Source organism: Mustela nigripes, chromosome 13, assembly GCF_022355385.1.
Source record: "Mustela nigripes isolate SB6536 chromosome 13, MUSNIG.SB6536, whole genome shotgun sequence".
Lineage (NCBI taxonomy): Eukaryota > Metazoa > Chordata > Mammalia > Carnivora > Mustelidae > Mustela > Mustela nigripes.
The window spans coordinates 131,452,559-131,477,901 of record NC_081569.1 but is presented as its reverse complement, the minus strand read 5'-3'; the positions used below and the strand labels follow the sequence as shown (position 1 = coordinate 131,477,901).

The 25,343-nt window shown below is 37.2% G+C and overlaps 1 protein-coding gene across 1 annotated transcript in view; it reads left to right on the top strand.

Annotated features, from left to right (window-relative positions):
- Positions 1–25,343, top strand: part of DNAL1 (dynein axonemal light chain 1) — a 38,834-nt gene that overhangs the window by 3,101 nt on the left and 10,390 nt on the right. Inside the window, exons 2-6 of the mRNA XM_059373791.1 lie at positions 3,891–3,929; positions 7,327–7,436; positions 10,710–10,765; positions 12,297–12,352; positions 24,738–24,864. Coding sequence (XP_059229774.1) covers positions 3,891–3,929; positions 7,327–7,436; positions 10,710–10,765; positions 12,297–12,352; positions 24,738–24,864 — 388 coding nt within the window. The remainder of the gene's footprint in view (positions 1–3,890; positions 3,930–7,326; positions 7,437–10,709; positions 10,766–12,296; positions 12,353–24,737; positions 24,865–25,343) is intronic.

Genomic DNA, 25,343 nt, shown 5'->3' with positions numbered 1-25,343 from the left:
GCTTTTAATGTAAGATGTAGAATGTTATTTTTTTAAAAGATTTTATTTATTGAGAAAGAGAGAGAGAGAGAGAGAGAGAGAGTGCACAAGCAGAGGGAGTGCCAGAGAGAGGAAGAGGGAGAGGGGGAGGGAGAAGCGGGCTGTGGGAGAGGAAGGGCTCTATCCCAGGGTCCAGGGATCATGACCTGAGCTGAAGGGAGACTCTTGACTGACTGAGCCACCCAGGTGCCCCAGATGTACAACTATTTTATAAAGTACTTTTTCCTCACTTACTGAAATAAATGTGATTTCCACCCCTTTAATCCATAAATAGATGATTTACATTTATAGGGTTTTTTGATTAAACAATCCTTATGCTCCTGGGATCAGCTATTCTTGACCACGAATATTATTCACCATTGGCTTTGGAGATCTATGTTATATCTAGGATTTTCAAATCTGTGTTGAGAAGTAAGGAGGGCCTCTTATCTGGTTATGACATCAATGTTATTCTAGCCTCATAAAATAAATTGGCAGCTTTCCCTCCTTTTCTGGTTTCTAAAACAACTTGTCTGTTAACAGAGAATATCTGTTCCTTGAAACCTTGTTAGGATTTACTTGTAAAATTATCTAAGCTTGGAGATGTAGGGGAAGAGGATAAGGGTAAATCTCTGGTTATCTTTTTAACATTGCAAATAATTATTGGTCTATTCAGATTTTCTGATTCTTCCTGTGACAGTTTGACACTTGTGTTTTTTCTAGAAATGCATTCTTTGTCTAGGTTTTCAAACTACCATATGTTTGCTTATGATATTTTATTTTTAAATCTTTGTGGTATCTGTTATTTCCTCTGATTCTGTTTTCATCGTACAGCTCTCTTTTTGCTCAGTCAGGCTTGCTAGAGATTTAGGAACCAGATTTTAGTTTTGTTAAGTTTTTTTTCTTCAGTCTGTTTTTTATTGACTTATTCCTTTGTATTTTCCTTAGCCTTCTTTGTGTTTGCAACGATGTGCTTTTTCAAATATCTCAAATACTTTGCTTGTTTTCTGTTTCTTATTTTCTCTTAATTTTTGAATAAATATATTTGAAACTGTAAACTTCCTTTTAAATGTTATATTCCTAAAATTTTTATATTTCTTCTTTTATCTTTTTTGTTTTACTGTAGTTTATAGTTTATTTTTTAACCCAAGGATTATTTATTACTATGTCCTTGCTTCTTAGATGTAATGGTATATACAGTTAAGCACCGTAGGTCTGAACTGTACCGATCCATTTATATGCAGATTTTTTCCAGTAAATAGACTGCAATACTGTAAGTGTATTTCCTCTTATCATTTTTTTTCTTTTTTAAAAATTTATTTGAGAGAGAGCACATGAGTCAGGGGAGGGGCTGAGAGGGAGGGAGAATTTTTTTTTTTTTTATATTTTATTTATTTATTTGACAGAGAGAGATCACAAGTAGGCAGAGAGGCAGGCAGAGAGAGAGGAGGAGGAAGCAGGCTCCCCGCTGAGCAGAGAGCCCAATGCGGGACTCGATCCGAGGACCCTGAGATCATGACCTGAGGCGAAGGCAGAGGCTTAACCCACTGAGCCACCCACGCGCCCCGGGAGGGAGAATTTTGAGCAGACTCCACGCTGAGCCCAATATGGGGCTCTATCTCTCGACCCTGACTGAGGTCATGACCAGAGCCAAAACTAAGGGTGGGATGCTTAACCTTACTGAGCCACCCAGGCACCCCTCTTATGATTTTCATAATAACATTTTCTTTTTTGAAATTTACTTTATTGTAAGATTACAGTATATAATTTATGTGATGAGCAAAATATGCATTAATCAAATGTTTATGTTATTGGTAAGGTTCTGGTTGATAGAAGGCTTTTAGTAGTTTTTGGCAAGTCGGAAGTTATACTCGGATTTTTTACTGTGTTGTGGGTTTGGGGCAGGGGAGGTTGGTGTCCCTAATGCCTGTCTTGATCTATTTTTAAAAATTTTATTGATCTATTTTTTAAAATTTTATTTTAAACTTTTAAACTTTTTAAACTTTATTTTAAACTTTTCCTTTTGTTATTGCTTAGGATTTTTTATTTTTATTTTTATTTTTTTTTTTAAAGATTTTATTTATTAATTTGACAGAGAGAAATCACAAGTAGACGGAGAGGCAGCCAGAGAGAGAGAGAGAGAGAGAGAGGGAAGCAGGCTCCCTGCTGAGCAGAGAGCCCGATGCGGGACTCGATCCCAGGACCCTGAGATCATGACCTGAGCCGAAGGCAGCGGCTTAACCCACTGAGCCACCCAGGCGCCCCGCTTAGGATTTTTTAAAAAGATTTTATTTATTTATTTGACAGCCAGAGATCACAAGTAGGCACAGAGGAAGGCAGGCAGAGAGAGGAGGAAGCAGGCTCCGCATGGAGCAGAGAACCTGACTAAGCCATCCAGGTGCACCTGCTTAGGATTTTTTCTAAATGAACTCTAGTGGTAATGAAAAGATGTCTCCCTTTTCTCACATTTAAAGTTTTAAGTGTTTGGGCCCCTGCTCAGCAGGGAGCCTGCTTACTCCTTTCCCTGCCTGCCTCTCTGCCTAGTTGTGATCTGTCAAATAAATAAAATCTTAAAAAAATAAAATAAAATAATTAAGTTTTAAGTGTCATACTAAATTGAATCTAAGATACTATTGATTATAAGGTGCAACGTTATTTTATGTTTTATGAAAGAAAAATAAGTAGTTGGAATTGAATCATGACAAGTAATTTCTTATCACTTAGAATTTTTATTTTGTGCCTATCAACAACGTTCTTTTTTTTTTTTTTTTAAGATTTTATTTATTTATTTGACAGAGAGAGATCTCAAGTAGGCAGAGAGGCAGGCAGAGAGAGACAGGCAAGCAGGCTTTCTGCGGAGCAGAGAGCCCGATGGGGGGCTCAATCCCAGGACCCTGGGATTAGGCCTCGAGCTGAAGGCAGAGGCTTATCCCACTGAGCCACCCAGACGCCCCGACAAAGTTCTTTTTTTTTTCTTTAAAAAGATTTTATTTATTTATTTGACAGAGAGATCACAAGTAGGCAGAGAGGCAGGCAGAGAGAGGAGGAAGCAGGCTCCCTGATGAGCAGAGAGCCCGATGCGGGGCTTGATCCCAGGACACTGAGATCATGACCTGAGTCAAGGCAGAGGCTCAATCCACTGAGCCACCCAGGCACCCCCAGACAAAGTTCTTTTAAATGTATTTAGGCACGTAGGTTTTTATTGTAAGTCATTATTTGCAAACATAAAAAAGAATATATGTGTATGAAATAAATTGCTTAATATTTTTCTAGATCATCACCACTGCTACCTGGCCACAGTAATTGTAGATTGTTTCGGGTTGTAAAATGCATCCAAATTTCAAAGATGTTAAAACGTAAAAGTTGTTGATCTTAGAATCAATGAAATAAGATCTATTTTTTAAAATTTTATTTTAAAGATTTTATTTATTTATTTGACACAGAGAGAGATCACAAGTAGGCAGAGAGAGGGAAGCAGGCTCCCTACTGAGCAAAGTGCCCAAGGCAGGGCTTGATCCCAGGACCCTGAGATCCTGACCTGAGCCAAACAAAGGCAGAGGCTTAACCCGATGAGCCACCCAGGTGCCCCATAAGATCTATTTTAATATCAAATGTTGAAAACTGTATCTTTTTTGTAAACCAAGTGGGAGAGAAGTATATGGGCATTACATGATGATTTCCTTAATTTCTCTGAGAGGCATTTAAATAAATCATCCTGATTTGAGGAAATTAAAACACTTCGTTTGCATGTAAGGTCTCAAAGAAAGAAGTTAATCTTTTCAATGGTAGATGCTGAGGCTAATACTCATTGCCTGAAAATTGAATCAACAAATCATACCAATAAAGATACTCATGTTTCCTTTCTTTTTAAGGCAAAAGCAACAACAATCAAAGAAGCTCTAGCCAGATGGGTGAGTGTATGAATTTTTCTTTAATTTTTTATTTTTTATAAACATGTAATATGTTTTAATCCCCAGGGGTATAGGTCTGTGAATTGCCAGGTTCACACACTTCACAGCACTCACCATAGCACATACCCTCCCCAATGTCCATAACCCCACTCCCCTCTTCCAATCCCCCTCCCCCCTTAAACCCTCAGTTTGTTTTGTGAGATTAAGAGTTACTTATGGTTTGTCTCCCTCCCAATCCCATGAGTGTATGAATTTTTACCTCTTTTAGAAACCATAGAAGAATTATTGAATAGTTATTTAAATCTGACCAGTCAGCACAAGGAACCTTTGTGGTACTGGAACTATTTAACTGTCTTGACTGGGGCAGTGGGTACATGAACCTATATAGGTGATAAAACTGCATACATTTAATACACACATACAAATGCATTCACATTTGTGTGTAAATGAGTACTACTAAAACTGGGAAAGTCTGATTAAAATCAGTGGATTATATCAATATCAAAATTTTACATGTCCCATCAGTGGGTAAATGGATAAAAAACATTGATTATCTACATAGTGGAATATTATTTAGCCACAATAAAGAAGGAAATCCTTCCATTTACAACATGGACAGACCTTGAGTGCATTATACAAAGTGACATAAGTCAGAGAAAGACACATACTCTATGATCTCACACCTATGTGAAATCTAAAAAAGCTGAACCCGGAAATGAAGAGTAGAACAGTGATTGCCGGGGATTTGGGTGTGGGGGAAATGGGAGATGTTGGTCAAAGGGTACAAACATCCAGTTATACGCTAAGTCCTGGGGATCTGATATACTGCATAGTGACTATAGTTAATAATATTGCATTATATACTTGAAAGTTGGAAGAGAGTGGATCTTAAATTTTCTTAGCAAACCCCCCCCAAAATTAGGTGATGGATATGTTAGCTAACCTAATTGTGTTAATTATTTCACAGTATATACAGGTATCAGATCATCACCTTAAACTTATAGAATGTTACATGTCAATAACACTGGAAAAAATACTAAGGTATATATTAACATAAGAAAGGAAATTGCATTATAAAAACATGAATTAAATATAAACTATAGATATTTTGAATAAATCATTCTATAAAGTTTGAACATTTGTAATTCAGCATCATAAATAGAATTTCCTTAGAGTATTGACATAGCTCCTCAATTTCTATGCCCAGTGATAACTTTTTTTGGTCGATATTATCAATAGTACTTTGTATAATGGATGTCTTTGCTTTTGAGGCTGAGCTTTGAATCAAAAGTCTTTCAGGAAAAAAGAAAATCTTTCACGAGACTTGTGTGTAGGGAAAAGAGGGTGAATAGAATAATGAAATATTTGAATTCTTGCTTTGGTGCTTATAAACTTCTCTGTACTTCACATTTAAAAATTCATTTCTGGGGGTGCCTGGGTGGCTCAGATGGTTAAGCATCTGCCTTCAGCCCAGGTCGTGTTCTCAGGGTCCTGGGATCGAGCCCCGCATCGGGCTCCCTGCTCAGCAGGAAGCTTGCTTCCCCTTCTCTCTCTGCCTGCCTCTCTGCCTACTTGTGATCTCTCTCTCTCTCTTGGTCAAATAAACAAATAAAATCTTTTAAAAAAAATTTCATTTCTGTTTGGTTAATGAAAAATCTGTTTTCTTAAAGAAGAAAAGTAAATATGGAATAAGCTTAGTATTAGATTAGATTTTCCATGAATTAGATTTTAGGACTTAATTTACTTATAATAATAATAAGTGGTTGCTTTTTTGTTTTGGGTTGTGGGTTCTATTTCTAGATTATATTGTGGCCATAAATCTTTGACTTTAAGATATATTGAAGACATTAAGCTCGTTTTTTCACTGATTAACCTAACATTTATTCAGGATCTACTATGTATCAGTTTCCCTCTCATAACCTACAAATGTATGACACAAAAATAAGTATTGAGTGTATGTGTATTAGATCTTTTTCTTTCAATGTACTGTGTATTTTTTTTTGTTGTTTTTTAAAATTGAGTATTTTCTAGTATTGACATGGTACCATTTGAATTTTAAAAATAAGCCTCTGTATGTCTGATAGTGCACTGTTATAGAAAATGCAGGAAAGCAAAGGAAATGGTCCTGCACTTAAGGAGCTTCCTGTTTTGTTGGAGAGAGAGAACTAACTTTAAGTATGGAGGTACTTTGAAAATATTATTAAGCAGCATATATTGGTAATATTAAATTGTGTACATAGTACTGAAAATCTAAGATAGAATTTAGTAGTAAATTATTATAGAGTAAATTATTTTCTTTGACTTGGGCTGTGTTGTAAGGATGACATCTTCCCGAATTCTTGGTATTTTGGAGCTCTATCTCAGACTGAACTGTGTGCAGAAAAAAACAAGAAGAGGGACACCTGGGTGTCTCAGTCGGTAAAGTGTCTGCCTAGGTCATGATCCTAGGGTCCTAGGATGGAATCACAGCATCAGATTCCTTGCTTGGCTAGAAGCCTGCTTCTCCCTCTGTTTGCCGCTCCCCCTGCTTTACTCTTTCTCTCTGGCAAATGAATAAATAAAATTAAAAGAAAAAGAAAAAGCAAGATAAGGCGACAAAATAGTTGATCTTATAGATCCAAATCTGATATTTAAGAAAAGGGTGCTTAGGGACAAAGAACTCTTCCCAAGAACATGTTGTTATTGCTGTATTTTTCTTTATTGATAGATTCTTAAAAGGATTTTTAAAAAATGATTTTGTTTTTTTATTTGTTAGAGAGAGAGAGCAAGCACAAGCAGGGGGAGAGGCAGGCAGAGGGAGAAGCAGGCTCCCCGCTGAGCAAGGAACCAGATGGGAACTCGATCCTGGGATCCTGGTGTCATGACCTAAGCTGAATGCAGATGCTTAACTGACTGAGCCATTCAGGTGTCTTGACTCTTAACGGATTTTATTTTATTTTATTTTAAAGATTTTATATATGGACTTATTTGTCAGAGAGTACAAGCAGGGGGAGCAGCAGGCAGAGGGAGGAAGCAGGCTCCCCTCTGAGCAAGGAACCTGATATGGGACTGATCCCAGGGTGCTGGGATCATGACCTGAGCTGGAGGCAGATGCTTAACCCACTGAGCCACTCAGGCATCCCAAGGATTTTAAATATTACAGAAATGAAGGTGATTTTCTTTCCTCCTCCCTTCCGCTTGGTTGGGACCTATCCGTAAATTATCTGAACCGGCCATGTAGAAGCCTGGTTGTCAGGGTCAGTTAGTAAATGTCAGTAAGTGAATTGTAAAGAATGCAGAGTTATCAAATTCTAAGAATTGTTTTGAAATAAACTTTGAAAAGCTTTAGGGTAGTCTGTACTTTTTTAGTTCTGTTACAATCAGGTTTCACTTTCTTCCGAACTAATTTTTGTCACAGGAAGAGAAAACCAGTCAGAAGCCATCCGAAGCCAAAGAGATTAAGCTTTATGCTCAGATTCCCCCTATAGAGAAGATGGATGCCTCTTTGTCCACACTTGCTAATTGCGAGTAAGTTCTCTTGTCTTTTTCCCTTTCTTTTCTAAATACACAAACCAGAAAAAATGTGTTAGTTTCCTATGATCTTCATTTCTCTTTTTTTGTTTGTTTGGTTAATGAAGTTCCCCCTTTGGCAAGGCCAAACACAAGAGATTACTGGTTTATGGGACTACTAATAAAGTAACCCTGAACAATGTAGTATTTTTTTTTACAGTAAAATTTGTATAATGTGCCTGGAGAGTAGAGGTTTCCTTGTCTCTTGGGAGAAACTAAATATCACAGTAATACTATTATCTTGGCATAAAATCTAATGATTTCTCTTACAAGATTACCAGTCAGCACTATACTTAGCAGAGGACTAAGAGATACTGCTGTAAAATTTTTTCAAATTATAAAAATACATTGTAAAACCTCTAGAAAATACAAAAAGCACAAAGGAATGAATTAATATTAACCAAAATGGTCCCACCTTTTGAGAATCAGTATTAGCATTTTGATATAGAGCCTTCTAATTTTTTTTCCTAATTGAGATCAAATTATATTTATTATTTTGTAATTCTATTTTCCCATGACTTTAAGTACCAAATCTATATTAATTCCTCTTCTTTTCTTTTCTTTCTTTTTTTTTTTTTATTTGAGAGAGAAAGCAGGAGAAGTAGAGAGTCAGAGGGAGAAGCAGACTCCCTGCTGAGCAGGGAGCCCCATATGGGACTTGATCCTAGGACTCATCCTCTTAACTTATTTTCTAAATACTTATATGCTTTTTGGCAAGCTTCTGTGGCAAATTTGAGGCAGTTAAACCATGACACCTTGTGACCATGCTCTCTGGCAGCAATGTCTCTTCTCAGAGCTGTAGACTATTGTAGAAACACCTAGGGTTCTTTCTGCTTTCTCCACTCTGTGTGCTTCGAAGTGCACTGAAGTGTAGTGCACTGACCACCAGCATAAGAATCTCCTTATACAGGAGATAAGCCCCATCCCAATTTACAGAAACAAAATAGCTACTGATGAGATCTAGGAATCTTTTTTTTTTTTAAGTTTATTCATTTATTTGACAGAGACAATAAAAGAGGGAACACAAGCAGGGGGTGTGGGAGAGGGAGAAGCAGGCAGGCTCCCCATTGAGCAGGGAGCCTGATGTGGGGCTCAATCCCAGAACCCTGGGATCATGATCTGAGCCGAAGACAGATGCTTAACGACTGAACCACCCAGGCACCCCAATCTGTATTTATAATAAGCAACTTGACATCTCTTAGACACATAATTTGTGAACCCATGCATTAGGCTAATATCTGTCTTTGGAATGAAAGGGAAAAGCAAACATACTTCGTTTTGTATGCAACTTGTCCTTTATGATGACAGCACAGTGTATTATATAAAATTCCATCTTAGATTTTTTTTTTTGCTTCAAAAGCATGATTTCAAAGAGCACTGTTTCAAAATGGTCAGATATCTTTTTTATCATAAAGACATCTCAAAGGTAAACATTTGAGAAGGTTTTGTACCTAGTACCAGAGTACTAGGAAGCGGCTTGGAAAGAGTCAGCCTATTCATATTTTTGCTGACAATCTCTTTGGGTAGGTTGCCTAGACACCAATTAAAGAATTCATCCCCAATCACATTCCCACATTTAAGGCACTCCCATTTTCCACTGGTAGTAGTCAGGAGTTGGGGATTATTGGAAAATATACAGATTTGACCAGTAATTTACACTGTACAGTAGTTACTTTTATTAAAAAAAGATGAAGAATTCTTCTTCAAGTCATATCAGAAAGGATAAGACCACATGTTTTAGCGTCAGTTTTGGAGGGGTTTAAATTAGTCTCTGCCCCTTTCTGGCTATGTAATATTAGGCAAATTCCTTAACATCTTTGTACCTCAGTTTACTCATTTGTAAAATACGGGTGATCATAATAGTACTTATTTCACAGGATTGTTGTGATGGTTAAAACAGTTTATGTACTTGGGAGAGTTCTGAGCACAGATTGTGTTCAATAAAATTAGCTTTTATTATATTTTTTGCATGAAGTAAACTAAAATATTAAATGTTTTTGTCAAGAAAGGATGTCTAATGAAAAAAAAGAAAGAAAAGAAGGGATGACTAAGAATGTGTAGTTATGTCCCTGTACAATATTTTCTTCTTTTCTTTATTTTTTTTTTCGGTAAGGAGCCTCCACACCCACTGTGGAGCCCAATCCAGGGCTTGAACTCATGACCCTGAGCTCAAGACCTGAGCTGAGATCAATAGTCAGAGGCTCAGCCAACTGAGACATTGAGGCACCCCTAAATTATTTTTTTATATAACTGAGTTATGAGTAGAAAAAATCTAGACAAATATATACAAACTATTAAAAGTAGTTCTCTCTGGGGGAATCTGTGGAGTGGTTAGGATTACATATGACTTCCTCAGTATTCATTTCTGAATGATTTAACACTCAAGCAAATAAATATCTTTGCACATGCACATATATAGTTCTGCCTTTTTTTTTTTTTTTAAGATTTTATTATTTATTCGAGAGAGAGCATGAGAGGAGAGAGGTCAGCAGGAGAAGCAGACTCCCTGCCAAGCAGGGAGCCCAATGTGGGACTCGATCCTAGGATTCCAGGATCATGACCTGAGCCGAAGGCAGTTGCTTAACCAACTGAGCCACCCAAATACCCTATAGTTCTGCTTTTTATCAAAAGGGATCATTTAAAATGTATCGTTCTGCTAGGTGGTTTTTTACTTGAGCGCACATCATGGACATCTTCCCAAGCTGGTATCTGGAGCCCAATTCCATTTGTATTAGTGACAGCATAGTTTTCCATTAATTATCCCTCAGTTGCTAGATGTTTACAGATTTTTCCCCATTTTTTTTGCTATTACAATAATACACTAAATAATCTAGCTTATAGATCTTATAGATCTGTTGGCATTGGTATAATACACTAAATAATCTAGCTTATAGATCTTCTAGATCTGTTGGCATTGGTATTAGCATTTCAATAGGACGTATTCCTAGAAATGAATTACTGGGTCAAAGAACACATGCATTTAAAAAATTTAATAGGTAACACCAAATTACCTTCAGAAAGTTTTTTTTTTAATTTTATTAATTAAAATTAAAATATTATCTACCTTCAGAAAGTTTTTTTTTAATTTTATTAATTAAAATTAAAATATTATCTTGTGTGGGCACTTGATTAATTCCTGATACACGATTTATTTATTTATTTATTTATTTATCTAATATACCACTTAAAATTGTTCCGTATTAATTCAAGTTTTCCTTTGTTCTTTTCAAGGAAGCTTTCACTGTCTACAAACTGCATTGAAAAAATTGCCAACCTCAATGGCTTAAGTAAGTGATCCACAGTAACAGATGGTTCTTGGATTTTCTCGTTATTGAAATAAACATTCCATAGACACTATGTAATCCCAGAAACTGGCACCTGTTTTAACCACAGTAATTGTCAGATGGCAGCGAGACTATATCCACCATGTGTCTTAAATGTGGTCATCCAAAGAACATTAGAACACGAGATCTGAACATTTTAAAGACATTTTAAAGCTTTTTTAGAGTTACATTTAAATGGAAGAATTAGATTTTTTAATTATATATTTTTCAAATCTGTCCTGTGTTTAATACTTGTAATATTTAAATTTTAATTCCTCACCATCGTTGTTTTTGTTGTACTCCTTATCTTTTTTTTTTTTAATTTTTTTTAGATTTTCTTTATTATTTGACAGAGAGAGACACAGCAAGAGGGCACACCAGCAGGGGGAGGGGAGAGGAAGAATCAGTCTTCTGCAGAGAAGCAACTGGATGCAGGGCTGGATGTGGGGCTAAATGCAGGGCTGGATCCCAGGACCCTAGGATTATGACCTGAGCCAAAGGCAGGACATGAGCCACCCAGACACCCCACAAATAAGCTTTTTTTTTTTTAAGATTTTATTTTTTTATTTATTTGATAGAGAAAGGGAGATCACAAGTAGGCAGAGAGGCAGGCAGGCAGAGAGAGAAGGGGAAGCAGGCTCCCTGCCGAGCAGAGAGCCCGATTCAGGATTCGATCCCAGGACCCTGAGATCATGACCTGAGCCGAAGGCAGAGACTTAACCCACTGAGCCACTCAGGTGCCCCACAAATAAGCATTTTCATTTATTTATTTTTTTTTTTAAAGATTTTATTTATTTATTTGTCAGAGAGAACGCGAGCGAAAGCGAGCACAGGCAGACAGAGAGGCAGGCAGAGGCAGAGGGAGAAGCAGGCTCCCCGCTGAGCAAGGAGCCCGATGTGGGACTCGATCCCAGGACGCTGGGATCATGACCTGAGCCGAAGGCAGCTGCTTAACCAACTGAGCCACCCAGGCGTCCCGCAAATAAGCATTTTTAAAGCAAATCACAATCTAACTCTTTAAATGTTTGAAAGCAAAAGATTTTAAAATACTAATTCATTTGATTTCACTTTTAATCCTTTGTGGAGTGAGGCGGGCTATACATAGATATGTTCCTATTTTCTAATGTGAGTCCTCATGCTATAGTAGATTTGAAGTATATAGGCTTCCAAATTTAAAGTTCAAATCTTCTTTATTTATTTTATCCCTGAAGTATTTTTCCTAGCCAGCAATTTAAAACCATGCTTTCAAAATAGCTGACCATTTGTAAATTTCATGTTGTCATGATGTGAAATTACAGCTGTAGTGTTTACCTTCAATGATAAGTAAGTCAACTTCCTACTTGAATACCACTTTTTATTAATACAGCCTTTCTTACTCCTTAGGTAAGTATATTTATTATATAAAGTTTATTAACACTTCATTATACTACATTTACAACAGCTGTAATATGATTCTCATAAACAAATAACTGTGGTTTTTTTTTCCCCACTGCAGAAAACTTGAGGATATTGTCTTTAGGAAGAAACAACATAAAGAACTTAAATGGACTGGTAGGTTGTTATTTCTTTCTTTAAAAAAGCATGCACTTTGGGGCGCCTGGGTGGCTCAGTGGATTAGGCCGCTGCCTTCGGCTCAGGTCATGATCTCAGTGTCCTGGGATCGAGCCCCGCATCGGGCTCTTTGCTCAGCGGGAGCCTGCTTCTCTCTCTCTCTCTGCCTGACTCTCCGCCTACTTGTGATTTCTCTCTCTGTCAAAAAAATAAAAAAAAAAAACTTAAAAAAAAAAAAAAAAAAAAAAAAAAAAAAAAAAAAAAAGCATGCACTTCTTTCCTTAATATACAAGCAATATTTGTCCATTGTAGAAACTTTACTAAATAGAAAAGCAACTATGAAAGGTACCTATAGATCACTTACAGTTTAAATATTGGTAACTTTTTTTTAATGATTTACTTACTTATTTGAGGGAGACAGAGTGTGCAGGAGGAGGGGCAGAGGGAGATGGAGAGCTGAGGTGGGGCTCAATCGTGACCCTGCGCACGATCTGACCCAAAAACAAGGGTCGAATGCTTAACGGACTACCCCACCTAGGCACCTCATAAATATTGCTGACATTTTGATTGTCATCTTTCTTGCATGTTTTTCTATTCTTTGATGTAGAAAATGAAACCATACTATACATACTATTTTGGATCTTTTATTTTTTTACTTAATATGTAAAGATGATTTTTTTTCATGTTATTCATTCATTTAACAAACTCATTTAGTATATTTCCTGAATGCCTACTTTAAGCCAGGTGCTGTTCTGGGCATCAGAGATACAGAAAAATATGAAAGGAAGTCCTTGCTCCCCTAGAACTTCTATTACAGTAGAGGGAGGCAGACTAGAAAATATTTGTAGAGCACATAAACAATAGATTATATAGTATGGGTGGTGATGAAGGCAATGAAGAAAAACAAAACATACAAAAGCATGGGTGGATGGGAAGTGAGGATGTAAGCTCTAGAGCTGACCAAGGGACGGTGTTCCAGACTGAGGTGGGACAGCAAAGGTAGATGTCCTGAAACTGAAGGTACTTGATATGCTTGAGTAAGAGCAGAAGACGTGAATGAGGTGGGGGCAGGGGGAAGTTGTCCTCTCTGAGGTAGGAAGCCAGGAACCAGGCCACATGGAGCCTTATAGGTCATAATAAGATTTTGGATTTTTTTTTAAAATATTTTATTTATTTATTTGACAGAGAGAGATCACAAGTAGGCAGAGAGGCAGGCAGAGAGAGAGAGAGGGAAGCAGGCTCCCCGCTGAGCAGAGAGCCCAATGTGGGACTTGATCTCAGGACCCTGAGATCATGACCTGAGCCGAAGGCAGCAGCTTAACCCGCTGAGCCACCCAGGTGCCCAAGATTTTGGATTTTTTTTTCCAAATGGCTTGAATAGTCATTGGAGGTTTTTGATCAGAGGATGTAACTTAAGTTGTTCTGGTTTTTTTTTTTTTTTTTAAGATTTTATTTATTTGAGAGAGCATGCCTGTGTGCACACATGCAGGGGGAGGGACAGAGGGAGAGGAAGAGAAGCAGACTGCCTGTGGAGTGCAGAGCCTGTCGCAGGGCTTAATCTCCTGACCTTGAAATATGACCTGAGCCGAAATCAAGAGTTGAATGCTTAACTCACTGAGCCACCCAGGTGCCCCATAACTCAAGTTTTTTAAATAATTTTCAACCATACCCTTTTTAAATAACAGCGTAATATTCTATTTTATCGATTTACCATAATTTAAGTCAGTTACTTATTAGTCATTGTTTCTAGTTTGGAGTTGTTACCATAAATGCTATTAGAAATCTCCTTTTAGCTATATTATTACACATATCTGTGAGTAATTCTTTGGATAAAGTCCTTGAAGTGGAATTGCTGGGTCAAGAAGTATAAATTTATTTTAAGGCTTCTATATAACATATTATCAGGTTACCCTTTAGAAAGTTTGAAACAATTTATATTCCTACCAGTAATGTATCAGGGCTCCTGTTTCCCCTTACCAAACATGGGCATTTAAAAATTTTTAAGTTTTTGACACTGTATTTTATTTGTGTATTTATTGGCCATTTGAATTTCCTTGCAAAAATGTTGAGATGAAACAATACTGTAAATCTAGGCAATTTCAGGAATGACAAAGTCAATGTCTTTTTCTTGTATCCGTTCCCCAAAAGACAAATTTTTAAATTTGTTTTAGATTTTATGTGTTTATTTTAGACAGAGAGAGAGAGAGAGAGCATGAGCAGAGGGGATGGGAAGTGAGAGAGGGAGAAGCAGACTCCCCACTGAGCAGGGAGCATGATGGGCTCCACCCCAGGACCCCGGGATCATGACCTGCACTGAAGGCAGATGCTTAGTGACTGAGCCACCCAGGTCGCCCAACAATAATTTTTTTTAAAGTGTTTATTGTTAAATAATTTATAAACATTCTGAAATTTTAAAAAAGATTTTATTTTTATTTATTTGTCAGAGAGAGAGTGAAAGAGAAAGCACAAGCAGGGGAAGGGCAAGCAGAGGGAGAAACAGGCTCCCCACTGAGCAAGGAGCCTGATAGTGGGGCTCCATCCCAGGACCCTGGGATCATGACCTAAGCCAAAGGCAGGCCCTTAACTGACTGAGCCATGCAGGCATCCCAACAGTCCGATATTTTTTATGACTCTGGCCTTCTCCTCTCACTCCCCCAGTAAGTCTAGCTTGTGCTTCCTAAGAACCAGCAGGGATGAATCTACGGAGCTTCTCGACAATAACCTCACCAAACCAGACAGGCTGAAGTGGCCGTCCCCTTGTTGCAGAGGCCACTATAATACCTGAACAGGAGTCCGTGTTCAGAGTTGTGATTTTGGAATTATCTTGAAATGTCTTTACTCACCCACATGAAGTGTTACCAATAAACTTACAAAATATTTGGAAATTCTCAGAGATTACATTCTGGAGTTAAATAAAAGAAGTTTTCTCCCTCAAAATAATAACCAGTAGATGAACTGGGTGCTTGCTAGTTGGATATGATAAGTGAAATCCTTTAATGATCTGTGAAATGAAATTTTTCTTGCTGTTCTAAATGATTCACAAATGTAAAGGAATTTTTCCTTCTTTCCATTCTTCTGGGCCCTAGATGGTAAAAATGTCAAGTATAGAGACATTATTCATAATGGGTACAATGCTAATTTGTCAACAGAAGTTCAGAATTTAATATATTTCAAGCTAAACATTACTTTGAATTATCTGTAAAGGAAGAGTTTGCAAGTAAACATGCCCCAAATTCTGGGGATTAATACGCCAGATGCTTGATGTTCCCCAGGTTTTTACAGAACACCAGATTCTCAAGCACTGCTATAGTATATACCTTCTCCCATGAAATATAATATATACCTAGAAACCACAAAGAAATTATGAATACAGGATTAAAGGCATGTGTAGAGGTATTATGTAGCTGAACCATCACTTGCTTAGATCTCTTCACTTTCCACAGACTTCTATCAATACCACCCAGCAGTTTTCTTCCCGGGGGTGTGTGTGTGTGTGTGTGTGTGTGTGTGTGTGTGTGTGTACATATATGTGTATGTGTATATACTATGTATACATCAAACATTTTACCAATCCACAAGTTTTACTACTTATGCATAGATGAAAGGAAAATAAGTGCATCGGGATACAGACACCAGGCTTCAGGCAGGTTCACGTACTAACTGATTTATTCACCTAGACACACCAGCCTCAAAGCATGAATTCACATAGCTGGCTCTGTAAGTTACAGATGACTAATATGTGAAACCTGGATTGTTAAATCAAAGGAAAGGACTCAGGAAAGCTAACAAGGTACATTGCAAGCCCATTTGTGTATGTGATCTGGCCTCTGCCTCCCTCAGATCTCATTCCATGTCACTCTTCATAGTTGGTAATCTACAGCCACTGGTCCGTCTCCTCCTTGAACACACCAGGTCTGTTCCCACCTGAAGACCCCCATACTTGCTATTTCTACGGCCTTATCAACTCTGTTACTTTGGATTTCTTCATTACTGACCTTCACACTTCAGCCTGGATGTCTCCTGCGCAGAAGCGACCCAGCTGCCATATATCTAAAGTTGCCCTCTAGGCCAGTAACTCTTGCCACTTACAGTTTTCTTCATCTTCCTTGTTATTATCTGAAATTTTCATTTGTTTATTCTCTGTCATGTCACGCACACACACACACACAGTCGAGTTCTAATGAGTACATCAGTTTTGTTCATCGCATCTATGTCAGTGCTGGATAGGTGTAGTAGGCACTCTGTAAATATTTACTGAGTGACTCAATATGTTCCTAATTACAGAAACTATTAGGTTACCTTTTTAATTCTAAGAATAATATACGTTAATATAAAAAAACAAATCAAGCATTTCATTAATACATGAAATACACTTTGAAAGTCTTTCCTCTTTATACCTATAGATATCTGTGTGTGTGTGTGTGTGTATGGGTGTGTATATATATATGTTTATATGTTTGTACTGATAATATACAGGCCATATTTTTTCTGCTTTTTCATTCATCAGTATATCAGGGATATCCTTCCATGGCAAAACATGAAGATTTAATATATTTTTTTAAAGATTTATTTTATTTATTTGAGAGAGAGCGTGTGCTGGAGGAGGGGCGGAGGGAGAGAAGAGGGAAAGAAGCAGACTTCTCAATGAGCCGGGAGCCCAATGTGGGGCTCGATCTCACAACCTCAAGATCATGACCTGAGCCAAAATTGAGAGTGGAATGCTTAACCGACTGAGCCACTCAGGCACCCCATTGCATTTTCATTTTCTTTAAGGATTGTATATATTTATTTGAGAGAGAGACAGATAGAGATCTCACACAAATTGGGGGTGTGGGGGCAGAGGGAGAAGTAGACTCACGGCTGAGCAGGGAGCCTGACACGGGGCTCAATCCCAGGACCCTGGGATCATGACCTGAGCCCAAGGCAGACACTTAACTGAATCCCCAGTGCATTATTTTTTTAATAGCTTATAAATAGCTTTTAATAGCTTATAGTTTCACATTTCAGTATATAAAAATGCATTTATTCCTTATACTGCTGAGTGTTCATATTATTTGTTTCAGGAAGGGGTATCTTTTTTCTTTTTGCTATTACAAATCATGCTGCTGTGAATATCTTCACACATAACCTTCAACAGTTATTTGAATGTTTATTTAGGCTAGATTGCTGTAAGTAGAAATGCTGAGAATATTTGTGCATATTTAAATTTTTGGTAGGTACCTCTAATTGCTCTTACAATGCTAGTGCCAGTTTCTACTTCCATCAATGGTGTATGGGAGAGGATTATCCCCTCCGCCCTCAATATCATTAGTATTATCCCTGTTTTTATTATGGTAAAATATGATAGGTAGAAATGGAGTACTGTGTTGTTGTTGTTTTTTTTTCAAAGATTTTATGTATTTATTTGACAGAGATGACAAGTAGGCAGAGCAGCAGGCAGAGAGTGAGGGGGAAGCAGGCTCCCTGCTGCGCATAGAACCTGATGTGGGGCTCGCGGCTCAATCCCAGGACCTCAATCCCAGGACCCTGGGATCATGACCTGAGCCAAAGGTAGAGGCTTAACCCACTGAGCCACACATGCACCCCAGACTACTGTGTTGTTTTAATCTGTATTCTCTAGTTCTGATTTTGAATGTCCTCCTATACTTTTGTTATGTATGTTTCCTCTTTTGGAAATTGACCAAATAAAGTTTTTACCCATTTTTCTATTGGCTTTATTTTTTTCTTATTGAATTCTAATCACTCTCAATATTTCTAATATCCATTGTTAAGAATATTATTACTATTATTGTTGTTAACATTTATTATCTATGTAACAGACTCTTTATATGTATTGTCTCCTTTGAAATTCACAAAATGTCCTCATTTTAAGATTAAAAAAAATTCTCATTTCAAAATAAAAACACTCAGTCTTAGGTAGTTATGTGAAGTGCCCAAGTGTAGTGAACAGACATTCTTAAAAACTATTGCTGAGGGCCGTCTGGGGGTTCAGTGGGTTAAATATCTGCCTTCCGCTCAGGTCATGACCTCAGGGTCTTGGGATGGAGTCCTGCATTGGGCTCCCCGCTCAGCCAGGAGTCTGCTGCTCATGCTGCCTGCTGCTCTCTCTGCTTGTGCTCTCTCTGTCTTTCTCTTTCTCTGACAAATAAATAAATAAAATCTTTAAAATAAAACAAAACACTGTTGCTGAGACCAGCAGTTTGTAGTAGCTATCACAGTCTTCAGTATGGGTTTTTTTTTTTTTAAAGATTTATTTATTTATTTGACAGAGAGAGAGCGAGAGCTCACAAGTAGGCAGAGAGGCAGGCAGAGAGAGAGAGAGGGAAGCAGGCTCCCTGCTGAGCAGAGAGCCCGATTCGGGACTCGATCCCAGGATCCTGAGATCATGACCGGAGCCGAAGGCAGAGGCTTAACCCACTGAGCCACCCAGGCCCCCAGTATGTATTTACTTTTTCCAGCTATTCCACATCTAAGAGTTTTTTTTCATGCTCATGTATATGGGCAAAGATGTTAGATCAAATATATTATTTGCAACATAGCTTGTATAAAAAGCTCTAACACTCTAGGTGTCTGTCAGTTGTAGACTAGGTACATTAAATAAATAAATAAATAACATATCAAGGGGAAAATGAGGAAGGACTTACCTTTACATGGTGGGTAGAATAATTTTCAAGGTATATTGTCAAGTGAAAAAAATAAGCAATGTGTATGTATATAGACAGATAGATCGATCTATATATAATATTTCTGGTGATAGCTGTTACCTCTGCAGAAAGGAAGAGGTATGAGATGTGAAACACTTTTCTTTTTATGCTTTCTTTTGTAGTGTTCAGGGTTTTTTGTTTGTTTTGGTTTGTTGTTATTTTGTATGTTACTTTTTATTCAAAAAACAAACTAATGATTCTCCTCTAAAATACAAGCAAATATTTGTTTACCCATGTTTATAACAGCATTATTCACAATAGCCAAAAGATGGAAGCAACCCAAGTGTACTTCAATGGATGACTAGATAAACAAAAAAGAAAATGATGGAAGAGAGGCAGAGAGTAGGAGGAAGAAGGTGGACAGGGTGGAGGACTTGGCCAAGATAGTCAAATCTCGGCAATCTGATTGCAGATTCCACACTTCAATTTAATGCAAAGGGTTTTGAGATTTTTTTTTTAAGATTTTATTTTTAAGTAATCTCTACACCCAACATGGGACTCACACCCACCTTCTGAGATCAAGAACCACATGCTTTTACAACTGAGCCAGCCAAGGACCCCAGTTTTCAGAATTATTAAACGTATTTTCTCTTAGTTTGTCCCTTGTCTTTTTACTTTATTTGTAGTAGCCAAGTGGAATTTTAAAATTTGTCAAATTTATTTATCAAACTTTATGACTTCTATGTTTTGTATCTTATATAGAAGGTCTTAGTCACATTTTCTTCTAGTACTTCTATAGTTTTTTTTTAAGTGTAAAATTTTGAAGTTTATATATTTAGTCCATCTGGAGTTTATTTTTATATATTTCATTAGGCAGGTATCAAACCTTATTTTTTTTTCTTCAAATGGTTAGCCATATATTGAAAAAATCTCTTTTTCCCACTGTAAGTGCCACCTACCAAATTCTGTGTATGCATGAGTGGGTTCCTGGATGGCCAACTTTCTATTTGTTGTTTTACTTATATATATACTCCAGCTCCAATATGCTGGTTTAGTTTTCTTTAGCTTTATAATGTATTTTGATATCTGTTTGGATAGGTCCTCTTTCTTTGTTCAAAATGCTTGGCTTTTCTTAAATATTTACTCCCTAAGAGAAACTTGAAAATCAGTTTATCAAGCTCACAAAAATAAATTCCCATTGGAAGTCTTAGAACTACATTGAATTTATAGATTGATTTGGAGAAAATTGATATCTTTTTTTTAAAGATTTTATTTATTTATTTGACAGAGAGCACAGGTAGTCAGAGAGACAGGCAGAGAGAGAGGAAGGGAAGCAGGCTGCCTGATGGGCAGAGAGCCTGATGCGGGGCTCGATCCCAGGACCCTGGAATCATGACCTGAGCCGAATGCAGAGGCTTTAATGCACTGAGCCACCCAGGCACCCAAAAATTGATATCTTTATAATAATGAGACTTCCCTTACAGGCAGATTTATTCAGATTTTTTTATGTCTTTCAGTAGAATTTTAGTTTTAGTTCCTGTAAGGCCTGTACACTTCTTACAAAAGTGTATTCCTGGGGCGCCTGGGTGGTTCAGTCGTTAAGCATCTGCCTTCAGCTCAGGTCGTGATATTAGGGTCCTGGGATTGAGCCCCACATTGGGTTCCCTGCTCAGCAGGAAGCCTGCTTTTCCTTCTCCTGTTTGTGTTCCCTCTCTCCCAGTCTCTCTCTGTCAAATAAATAAATAAAATCTTTAAAAAAATGTATTCCTAGATAGTTTACAGTTTTTGTTGCTATGATGAATGAGGTAATTTCTCTCTAATCACTTCCTGTTTATAATATTAAAAGCTGTTTTGGGTATATTTATAATCAATTGCCTATAAACAGCTCTTAACTGTTTATGAATCAGATCTTCTTAAAGAAAATTGTTATCTGAATTCATTACTTTATATCAAAAGCAAACACTAATAATAATCATCATCATTTTGTATGGTCCAAAATGGAGGTTTTTATAGCACTTTATTAAGCCCTTCCCATTCCTACAACTTCCAATGTACTATTATTTATGGAAGACACTTTTTTTTTGTTTGTTTTCAGTACTTGTAATTTCATACTTTGTTGATCTCAAAGAATCATAAACTTTAATAGCTGAAAGGGATCTAAGAGAATTTCTTGTCCAACCTCCTCATTTCCTTTCCTTTTTAAAAAAATTATTGCAAAATACACATAACATAAAATTTACCATGGTAACCATTTTTAAAAGTACAGTTCAATGGTATTAAGTATATTTGTATTATTGTACAACCATCAGTGCTATCCATCTCCAAAACTCTTTTCAACTGGTAAAACTGCACTTCTGTACCCACTGAACAATAACTTCCCTGTCCCCTCCCCTCAGCTCTAAAACCCCATTCTACTTTCTGTCTGTGTGAATGTGACTACTATATGTACCTCATGTAAATGGAATCATACAGTACTTGTCTTCATGTGACTGGCTTATTTCACTTAGCATAATATCCTATTTATGTGTAGCATGTATCAGAATTTCTTTCCATTTTAGGGATGAATAATATTCTTTTGTATGTATATACTATATTTTGTTTTGCTTATCCATTCATCCATTAATAGATACTTGAGTTATTTCCACCCTTTGACTCATAAATAATGTTGCTGTGAACATCTGTATCCAAGTATCTCTTCAAAACTCTGCTTCCAGTTCTTTTGGGTGTATGCTCAGAAATGGGAATTCCAGGATGCCTGGGTGGCTCAGCTGAGCCTTCGGCTCAGGTCCTGGAATTGAGTCCTGCATCAGAGTCCTTGCCAAGCAGGGAGCCTGCTTCTCTCTCTGCCCACCACTTCCCCTGCTTGTGCTCTCTCTCTCTTTCTGGCAAATAAATAAATAAAATCTTTAAAAAAAAAAAAAGGAATGGGAATTCTAGATCACATATTTTTAATTTTTGGAGGAACCACCAAACTGTTCTGTAGTATAGTAGCTGTACCATTCCCACCATTATTGCACAAGGATTCCAATTTCTTTCTATACTCGCCAACACTTGTTATTTTCCATTTGCCTGATAGTAGCCATCCTGATGAGTGTGAAATGATATCTCAATATGCCAACCTCCTTACTTTACAGACTAAGAAACTAGGAGGAGGAATGATTTGATCACATGCAGAAGCAGACCAGTTTGCTAAGTACCTGTTTACTCAATGTCCGGTTCTCCAAAGAGCCAGTGCACTTAATGACAGATTTCACTGAACTGATCTACACCAGTTTAGCCAGGTTTGCTGGTTCATAGTCACCAGATTGCTTTCCTAAAATCTTATCATTATTACCTACATAAAACTATATAGAAAATTGTGTTTCAACACCTTGAAATTTTTTAAGGTTTTATTTAGTCTTAATATACAGCTGTTTCATCTCAGCTGTGTTTTTTCAGTCCATCTTTGTAGAATGTCAGTTTCATAATTTAGACACTAATCACTTCTCAAATGATTAGAACAATAAAAACAGTAATCTAATTGAGCTGGTTAGCAAATCCTTCCATTTACGGAAGTACAGTAGCGGAATGGATTGAAAATGATTTGAAAGAACTATGCTCTGGGCATCCCAAATCTATACATTTGTGAGTCAATATACATAAGAAACTCTCATTCCGCAAAGTCATATTGCCAAGCAAAGAAAAGTCCTCAAATGCACTGCAATTCAGCAGTGGTAAAACAGCTACATCCTGAAAACTAAACTAAAATTTAATTAGTACTTGGATGAATAAAACATCACAGACATCTTCAAAAGTTATCCTAGCTAAAGAAATTTCTACCCTATCTAAAATGAATTGCTGTCATTTATAAGTAGTTGAACAGTTTTTCAGCAGATCAGTGAAAGAGTAAATTCAACAAATTGGCTATGTGAAATTGACTGAGGGTCCTCACTCGCACATGTAAAACAAAACTAACTAAGCAGCAGAACCCAGAATTGAGCCTAAATCTTATAATCCATATTTAGTCAGTGTTTTTCCTGCTACCTCACACTTTCTAAATTGGAGACATGAGATGAATGGAGATGTGGTGAGATGAAAATTTACACAATACATTTTCAATTATTTGAAGACTGATTGCCCTCTTCTGAAAGATAGGCTATATTAGGTCCTTTGGGAGAAGATACCAGAAAACTACTAGAGGAGGGGGTTTGGTTAAATCACAAAGTTCTGATATATGAATGAAGTTGAAAGTTCAAAGTTGAAACTATGATGAATTGTGGGAGTTGGGATGACACACAGACTAATTCAGGCCACTCCCTTCTTGGCTTCCCCCTGTTTCCACCAGTACAGGAAATGCATTAAGGATATTTACCCAGGGTACACTTATTTTCTTTAGGGCTCTTTGAAGGGAAAATTACCAGGACGTAGACCTAGGCCCCACAGTCTAGATGTTACCATGTGGTTGTAGGTAAATTATTTGGGGATAAGAGGGAATTGAGCATATAATTGATCCTGCATAGCACTTTTTTTTAAGTGGAGGGACAGGCAGAGAGAGAGGGAGAGAGAGAATCCCAAGCAGGCTTCCTGCCCAGCATGGAACATGATATGTGACTTGATCTCACAACCCTGAGATCATGACCTGAGTCAAAATCAAGAGTCGGGCACTTAACTGACTGAGCCACCCAGGTTCCCCTCATTTCTTTTTTATAAAGAGAAATAATCATTATATTTGTCTTATGTCTATAAAGGAAGGAAGAGTCTTTGTACCACCATTGATTAATCTAGCATTTGAGATCCAGTGTGATCTTTATACCATAATAGAAAGCCTGTGGGTTTTAAGCTGAATTTTATACATTAAAATAAGAAGAAAAATAATAAAATAAATTTTGATTATTTTATATAAATAAAGGAAGAGGAATTAATGGATAGTGGATGGTTAGATGGACAGATATGTGATAGGAAAGGGATAGTAGAATATTAATGGTAGATTCTGGGTCGTAGATGCATAGATACTTGTTGTAAGATTCTTTTTTTTTTTTTTAAAGATTTTATTTATTTATTTGACAGAGAGAGATCACAAGTAGGCAGAGAGGCAGGCAAAGAGAGAGAGAGGAGGAAGCAGGCTCCCTGCTGAGCAGAGAGCCCGATGCGGAACTCGATCCCAGGACCCTGAGATCATGACCTGGCAGCAGCTTAACCCACTGATCCACCCAGGTGCCCTTTGTTGTAAGATTCTTCCAACTTCTTGTGTTTGAAAGTTTATGTAGTAAATACTGAAACAAAAAAACCCTGAAATTTAGACCTAGCTTTATTATTTAATAACATTGTGATCTTAGAAAATGCCTTTAAGCTCTCTATAATAGAAATCAAGTAACCTGCTTTGCCTATCTTAAATGTTATAAGGATCAAATAATAAAATGTACAGGGAAATAATTTGAAATCTATACAGTTCAATAAAAGTGATAAAATATTGCTGTTATTTCCCCTTTTGATATTTCAGTAGCTATTCTTAGATCAGTTTGAGGAGAGGAAGAAAATGTTGTACTTGCCTTTTTAATGAGAAAATAACTTGCACATTGCCTTCAGCTCTCCTGCTAGTGGCCAGGTGTGTTTCAGTTCACTCTGAAGGCCATTGTCAGAGGAAAAGTAAAAAAACTTTTCCTCTGTCTCCTTTGTTTATAAGAAAGGGGACAGAGGAAAAGTTTTTTTAAAAGCTTGATGTTTAAAAATAAGCTTGTAAACCAAATTGCTCTCTTTTTCAGGAAGCAGTAGGGGACACATTAGAAGAACTATGGATCTCCTACAATTTTATTGAGAAGTTGAAAGGGATCCATGTAATGAAGAAATTGAAGATTCTCTACATGTCTAATAACCTCGTAAAAGACTGGGGTAAGCTGAAGCTGGCTCTTCATTGGCTCTTCTACCTCCTATTTATGGAAAATCGCCCAAATAGAGAACAAGATGCAAAATGGGGACATTTCTTTAAATGCACACAGGGTTCCAGCCTTTCAGCTGAATGCGTAAAATTTACATTTAAATATTTACTTAAAGTGATTATAATTGAATAGATCCTGGTCCTATTCATCATGGAAAAAAATTATTGTCCAAAAGCTGAATGGAATCAGATTTTTTTTTTAATTTTTTAAAAGATTTTATTTATTTGACACAGAGAGAGAGAGCACAAGCAGAGGGAGCAGCATGCATAGGGAGAGGGAGAAGCAGGCTCTCCACTGAGCAGGGAACCTGATGCAGGGCTCAATCCCAGGACCCTGCAATCATGACCTGAGCCAAAGGCAGCCACATAACCAACTGAGCCACTCAGGCATCTTGCAATAATCTTAAATAAAGTCTTTCTTTCCTAACTTTTG